General features: G+C 50.7%; 4 protein-coding genes across 4 annotated transcripts in view; all 4 read left to right on the forward strand.

The window, feature by feature from the left end:
• Positions 1–2,010: 2,010 nt before the first annotated feature.
• On the forward strand, positions 2,011–2,322 carry LOC311117168 (histone H4; the record flags this gene model as incomplete). Its single annotated transcript, XM_084192147.1, has 1 exon — positions 2,011–2,322. The coding sequence occupies one exon, from the start codon at positions 2,011–2,013 to the stop codon at positions 2,320–2,322; it is 312 nt and encodes a 103-aa protein (XP_084048273.1).
• Positions 2,323–3,088: 766 nt separating this feature from the next.
• LOC311117169 (histone H2B) lies at positions 3,089–3,463 on the forward strand (the record flags this gene model as incomplete). The annotated part of the gene is made up of 1 exon (XM_084192148.1): positions 3,089–3,463. One exon carries the CDS (start codon positions 3,089–3,091, stop codon positions 3,461–3,463), a length of 375 nt encoding a protein of 124 aa, XP_084048274.1.
• Positions 3,464–5,896: 2,433 nt separating this feature from the next.
• Positions 5,897–6,520, forward strand: LOC311117179 (histone H1; the record flags this gene model as incomplete). The annotated part of the gene is made up of 1 exon (XM_084192157.1): positions 5,897–6,520. The coding sequence occupies one exon, from the start codon at positions 5,897–5,899 to the stop codon at positions 6,518–6,520; it is 624 nt and encodes a 207-aa protein (XP_084048283.1).
• Positions 6,521–7,317: 797 nt separating this feature from the next.
• Positions 7,318–7,500, forward strand: part of LOC311117164 (histone H2A) — a gene marked incomplete at both ends in the record, with an annotated part of 387 nt that continues 204 nt past the window's right edge. The window contains one exon of the mRNA XM_084192143.1: positions 7,318–7,500. This exon is cut by the window's right edge and continues 204 nt beyond it. Coding sequence (XP_084048269.1) covers positions 7,318–7,500 — 183 coding nt within the window.

Genomic DNA, 7,500 nt, shown 5'->3' on the forward strand with positions numbered 1-7,500 from the left:
GATTTTAAGGCCAGTGTTGGCAAACATGACTTCTGCTCCAGCAGGTGGCCATGAAATCCCCCCCTATATGACTTGACTGACCAGGTAGTTGATGGACTCCTTATAGCTCTTAATGATCTCAAGCAGAGTGTTGGCCACATGACCTCTGGTCCAGCAGGTGGCGGTGAAAATAGTCCCTATAGGAGTTGACTCATTTCTTTGAGGTCCTAAATGAAGGATAGGGCGTCAACAGTGCATCTCGGCCTAACCCTGTTCCGGGCCCATTTCTTCACTCGATGCTTCCGGTGTTCTTCATCTCCTCTTCAATAGTCCTTCTCCACGTCTTCCTTCCCGTCTAGCCCTGTGCGTTCCACTGAAGTGTCTGTGTTTTTATGTCGTTAGGAGTTTTGCTCACTGCGTGTCCCCCTTCAATTTCCACTTTCTGTCCCAGTTGGGTAGCTATCCATTATACTGTAGCCTACTTACTACCAATGTCACTGTAGTCAAAGGTGATTTTCGATTATTATGTATGAGTATTATTATATATTGTGATATTATGATGTTCAAGCCTATAGGGTGTGGTAACAGGCCCTCTGTGATTTGTTGTTGTACTGTACATGTCAAGTATCTGCACTCTAGCCTAATTAGCCTAAACTGCTAGGGAAAAGTCACTTCCGGTCGTAGCTGTATCCCACCTAGTCAAAACCTTGTTAGTCCTTATCCTAAAAGGCACCCTCTGTTCCTCGATATACTCCACCGAGGGCCGGCAGCCAGTAAGTACAGGTAAGAGACAATTATGGCAACAATAAGTTGTCCTATGAAAGCTAGTCAAATGTGAGATGTTCAACTGCACTGAATGATAAAGTGGCAGTCTGTGCTCTTGGGCCCTTAAGGCATCAGTGCACCCCCCCAATTTGTCCCTTTTGAAATGAACAGTTGAGACGGGCCCTCTTTCTGTGGCCTTTCTTTGACGACACATCTGAGGCTATCCTGCGGCAATACAAATGATCAACATCATAACAATAATTCCATTATAAGAAGCTTTATTATTGGTTTGCTAAGAAAGGTACCATACAATATTGGCACATCACTATCACCTCTGTATGCGTAGGAAATCAATCCCTTCATTGTGTGTGTGTGTGTGTGTGTGTGTGTGGGTGTGTGTGTGTGGGTAAAGGTACGCCACTCTCGGTCTCACAGTTTATGCACACGGTCGTCTTTATGCAACAATATGGAAGACATTCCCAAATGTGCTTACATCATTGCGTAATGTCAGGGAGTCACACAAACAGTGTGTGCTGTTTGGCTGCAACACACATTAGGCATAAGGATGATGACAACTATTTTGTAAACGCTCCAGCTTGCAGAGGGATCACCACCCCTCCCATCCGCACCCCAGGTCCTCTTGGCCCCCTTACTGTCAGGCCGAGTGGTGTCTAGAGAAGAAAGAAGAAGAGTGATGTTTATTAATGACAGTCAATACGACACGTCCTTCCATAGCTAAACAGACTCATCCTACTAGGTCAGTGTTTCCCAACTCCAGCGGTAGAGTAGCCTACCCCCAACAATACCCATTTTTCTTGTAGCCCTGGAGAGCCACAGCTGACTGAACAACCTGTCACCTAATTAGCAAGTCCTCAATGAGTAAAATCAGGTGCAACAACAACAACAACAACAACAACAACAACAACAACAACAACAACAACAACAACAACAACAATATGAGGACAGGGACACAGTGTACTAGCTGATCTCCCAGTTGTCACCGTTTGGCCTTGTGTTCCACATAGCCTATATCAGTATTGGAGTATGTTTCCCGCGCACGGTAGTTGCTTTCACGTCACCTTTGTAATCGCTCCTCCCTAGTCCCCTAGAACGAGCGCCCTCCCCTTTGCAACGCCTCCGAACATATCACAGAGGCGCGCTTTCTGTGCCGATGGCCTCAATCAGGTCGACCAAACGCAGATAATAGCGCACCACGCACCGGCGCTGAAGTCATTCATTCACTTGAACTCAACTAGCGAACACACCATGTCTGGAAGAGGCAAAGGCGGCAAGGGACTTGGAAAAGGAGGCGCCAAGCGTCACCGAAAAGTTCTCCGCGATAACATCCAGGGAATCACCAAACCCGCTATCCGACGTCTGGCTCGCCGCGGCGGCGTGAAGCGTATTTCCGGTCTGATCTATGAGGAGACCCGCGGTGTCCTAAAGGTGTTCCTGGAGAACGTGATCCGTGACGCAGTCACCTACACCGAGCACGCCAAGAGGAAGACCGTTACCGCCATGGACGTGGTCTACGCTCTGAAACGACAGGGACGCACCCTGTACGGTTTCGGCGGTTAAACGCACTCTCTTCGGAACCTCAACACCCCGACTCGAACCCAAAGGCTCTTTTAAGAGCCACCCACATCCGCTTCAAAAGGGCCCATTCCATATAGTGTTTTTTTCTTTTCTTCCGTATGCTATTTGATAGGAAAGTATGAGCCACTTCGAGTGGACAGGGAGTATTAAATAGCGGATTCTAATGTCCCTTCCCGTTTTAGCGCACAGAGGGAGGCCTATATCTGACAGTGGCAAAGTGTAGTGACGTTGTTATTTTGGGTCAAGCAATAGTGGCATTTGGACAACATAAAACCACCACCCGTCGGTAGATGTGGCTCGAAAAGAGGGGGACAGCGTTCGCGCGCGCGCACACACACACACACACACACACACACACAGTCCAAAATGGGAGCCCTATGTCTGACGGTGCCAACGTGGGCAATTCTATCACCAGCATTATGTGGCACAACAATCGTGCCATTCGGACAACTATTCAGGCCCCCCTTTTGAAACACACAATTCCCCATCGGTCACAGAGCATAGGCTATAGAGAGGAGGGAGGGGGTGAGGACCCGCGCGCGCGCCCTCAATTGTCTTTGTTCGGGAAGCTAGCCTCTGAGCGGAAGGCTCTTTTGAGCGCTAGAGCTCCACTGGGCAAATAGCAGGGGCGCCTACGAGCAAGCAGGGGAGTGTCCACGGCCGCCGACTTTGATTAGCTTCCTCTTCATAAGACGGGTAAGCGCCCTTCACCCCCTCATTCGTTTCTGAGAAGCAACGAGACATCATCATGCCCGAGCCAGCAAAGTCAGCGCCCAAGAAGGGCTCCAAGAAAGCCGTCACCAAGACCGCAGGGAAGGGCGGCAAGAAGCGCAGAAAGTCCAGGAAGGAGAGTTACGCCATCTACGTGTACAAGGTCCTGAAGCAGGTCCACCCCGACACCGGCATCTCCTCCAAGGCCATGGGAATCATGAACTCGTTCGTGAACGACATCTTCGAGCGTATCGCCGGAGAGTCCTCTCGCCTGGCCCACTACAACAAGCGTTCTACCATCACCTCTAGGGAGATCCAGACCGCCGTGCGCCTGCTACTCCCCGGTGAACTTGCCAAACACGCCGTGTCCGAGGGCACCAAGGCCGTAACCAAGTACACCAGCTCCAAGTAAACAGCGCATTTGGACTGCTCTACTAACCCAAAGGCTCTTTTAAGAGCCACCCACTCTGTCAGTAAAAAGAGCATTTCCATCGCCACCGAATGAATGCGCAGGTAGGCTGCGTTACATTGTATCATTGTTTAATGGGCGGCGCGCGCCGGCTCGGAGAACGGCTACATTGTATCATTTCCCCCGCCCGTTCCAGCGTAGGGGTTTAGCGCGCCTTTTTTGTTGTCTTTGCACGCTGAATAGTAACCCATGTTTGTCGGCCTCCATTCCAGGTGAAGGCAATGAAAAATGGCACCATTTGACAAAGGGTGTAAATAAAAAAAGCAGTCTGTTGGGTTTGAATGGAAAGAAATGCCTTTTGTCGTTTAATGAGCGGATAGTCATTTTGAGTCGACTTCCTGAATCGGTAGGACACGGACGGGGAGAATGGACGCTCCATCATTGGACTATACCCTAATGATGTGAATGAGAACGATAATGGCAAGAATAAAAAGGGGGTGAATAATCCCGTCTAGGAAGAATAGGAGTAGGCATATATATATATATATATATATATACGTAGCCCTTATTGCCAACGGGTCATTTCCGGTCCAGGTCGCATCATACATATATAGTCCCCTGTAGCTCAGTTGGTAGAGCACTGCGCTTGCAACGCCAGGGTTGCGGGTTCGTTTCCCAAGGGGGGCCAGTATGAAAATGTAGGCACACACTTAACTGTAAGTGGCTCTGGATAAGATCGTCTGCTACATGACTCAAAATGTCCATGTAAAGTGTAGTACATTTGAGGCACATAGTGTATTTTCCTTCCTACTACCCTCATGAGGCAACAGGATAAATATAATAATATAATATGCCATTTAGCAGACGCTTTTATCCAAAGCGACTTACAGTCATGCGTGCATACATTTTTGTGTATGGGTGGTCCCGGGGATCGAACCCACTACCTTGGCGTTACAAGCGCCGTGCTCTACCAGCTAAGGCAGTTGCTTCCACGTGAGGATATGAATGTGTCTGTAGGCCAAGTCACAGTATAACACAGTGAGCGAGCGGGCGGCCCTTGCGATAGTCGTTGGAGCAGCAGCGGATCCCAATGACTACCTTGGGGATAGCCTATACATTTACATTTTAGTCATTTAGCAGACACTCTTATCCAGAGCGACTTACATGAGCAATTAGGGTTAAGTGCCTTGCTCAAGGGCACATCGACAGATTTTTCACCTAGTCGCCTCGGGGATTAGAACCAGCCACCTTTCGGTTACTGGCACAACGCTCTTAACCACTCTTAACCACTAAGCTACCTGCCGCCCCATACATATATACAACAAGGAAAAGAAAAGAGGCCGCAATCAACCTTCTGACCCACATGCACCTGCTGGGATTCTTCTCCCAGTCCAACCACATATGCAGCCCTTGTCCCACTTGGGGGGAGAGAGAGAGAGAGAGACAGACAGAGAGAGAGACTCCCTCTATCTAGGCCTATATCAACGCGCCATGACCCATGGGGCGCCAGCCTCCATAGCGCCAGCCAGACACCAAGACCCACAGACACAAAGACCGAGGCGAGTCACGCTGCGGAGTCAAGCAGGTGAACAATATATTAGTAGAGACAGCCAACCTACCTACCTACCTACCTACCTACCAGAAGACAACACACAATCTCACTGTGTAGAAATAGTAGGCTACAAATACAACAACAACAACACTCACACTGCCAGTGCACAAAAAGTACTAATACAATAACACACACACACACATAGTGCAAGTAAGCATGTCGTAGGACTGTTTATACCATGTGGATCCTGTACATATGACGAATACAACCTGAAACTTGAGGTACAACACTAGTCTCAGCCAGGCCTCACAGGTGCATGTGTTTTAAGGTCCCCAAAAGAGCGCTTCTTTAAAACACCCCTGACCACATCAGGGGACCCCAAACCATTTGATTCCCTTGCCAGACATCTCGGCTCACTACACAACAAGTGCTGCTCGCAATCGGATGCACTTTTAGGCCATTTAGGAGACAAATAGCACAGGAAAACCAGTGCGCACCGCTCCACCCGACAGTCGAACGGTGAGGTTTTGAGCGAGCCGCAACAAAATGCACGGCCCTTCCGCGGCCCACATTACTTTATTCTGAACGGAGACAAGTCTGCTCGCTGGGCCGTTCGCTTTTGGACCAAAAACACGGCTCCGTCGGTGACTTTCGGGCCGATATAGGCGAACAGAAAACACAAGTGAAAGAGCATTTGGCCAGCCCAGAGAAGCCGAGCTGGTTGCCTTGAGTCTACATGGTTCTCATGTCGCGTTTAAGGCCAGCCCCCTGCTCGGTGTGGAGCTTCAATAGCGCAGAGCAGCGTCTACAGCAAACTACTCCTCGCAGACCGTGTGTGTGTGTGTGTGTACCGGACCAAACGACAGACAGACAGACAGACAGACATGGCAGAAGTCGCACCAGCACCCGCAGCCGCAGCGCCGGCCAAGGCACCCAAGAAGAAGGCAGCAGCCAAGCCCAAGAAAGCGGGACCCAGCGTAGGAGAACTCATCGTCAAGGCTGTGACCGCCTCCAAGGAGAGGAGCGGCGTGTCCCTGGCCGCGCTCAAGAAGACGCTGGCGGCAGGCGGCTACGACGTGGAGAAGAACAACTCCCGCGTCAAGATCGCAGTCAAGAGCCTCGTCACCAAGGGCACCCTGGTCCAGACCAAGGGCACCGGTGCATCCGGCTCCTTCAAGCTCAACAAGAAAGCCGTCGAGGCAAAGAAGCCCGCCAAGAAAACCGCAGTTCCCAAAGTAAAGAAGGTGGCCGCCAAGAAGCCCGCCGCGGCGAAGAAGCCCAAGAAGGTAGCAGCCAAGAAGGCCGTCGCCGCAAAGAAGTCCCCCAAGAAGGCCAAGAAGCCCGCTACACCCAAAAAGGCCGCCAAGAGCCCCAAGAAGGTGAAGAAGCCCGCCGCAGCGGCCAAGAAGGCGGCCAAGAGCCCCAAGAAGGCTACAAAGGCAGCCAAGCCCAAAGCCGCCAAGCCCAAGGCAGCCAAGGCCAAGAAGGCAGCCCCCAAGAAGAAGTAAACCTATTACAAACAGTGTTCTACTCGACACATGTTGTACCACAAAAGGCTCTTTTAAGAGCCACCCACCTCTTTCCATAGAAAGCGCATTGATTTCCATGTACTATCTGTCGTGAAAAAGAAATTACGCACACTAGGCTACTTTTACGCACACAACATCGTCCCACTCTGGGTGTGTGCGAAGGGAGAGGAATATAATAGAGGGCCAAAATGGCTTAGAAATTCGACCTCACGAGTGCACCCTCACCAGCCATTTGTATATGAGCCACTGGGCTATTCCCGTTCAGAGGCAGGCTGCTGTGATGTGTTACAAGTGCCATGTAATAACAATACTATAGTGGCTTCGAATTCAAACTCACGAGTGCACCCTCAACAGCCATATTTATATATGAGCCACTGGGCTATTCCCGTTCAGAGGCAGGCTGCTGTGATGTGTTACAAGTGCCATGTAATAACAATACTATAGTGGCTTCGATTTCAAACTCAAGAGTGCACCCTCACCAGCTGTTTGTTTCCCATTTGGAGAGAAATAATGTGAGGATTTCATGTCGGACATTTTGGCGCTCACGCGAAATGACACAAAGTAACAAAGTCGGAGGGACACAAAGTAGCCTCTCACTCGCTGCCTGTGGGTGGGAACCGGCTTAGGGCTGTCTGTCTGTCTGTCCCTCGCTCCAATTGGATAAGGCCACACCGGCCCGGTGGCCAATCGTTGCCTCTTGTGGCGAGGTATAAGTACGGCTCTCGAAGTGGCGAGCGGCTCATTCAGACTTTCTGTGACTTTCTCAAGATACCAATATGAGCGGAAGAGGCAAAACCGGAGGCAAGGCCAGGGCGAAGGCAAAGACCCGTTCATCCCGTGCCGGGCTCCAGTTCCCCGTGGGCCGTGTGCACAGGCTACTGCGCAAAGGCAACTACGCCGAGCGTGTGGGCGCTGGCGCACCAGTCTACCTGGCCGCCGTGCTCGAGTACCTGACTGCT

Source organism: Coregonus lavaretus (assembly GCF_964263955.1).
Source record: "Coregonus lavaretus genome assembly, contig: HAP1_SCAFFOLD_2262, whole genome shotgun sequence".
Taxonomy (NCBI): domain Eukaryota; kingdom Metazoa; phylum Chordata; class Actinopteri; order Salmoniformes; family Salmonidae; genus Coregonus; species Coregonus lavaretus.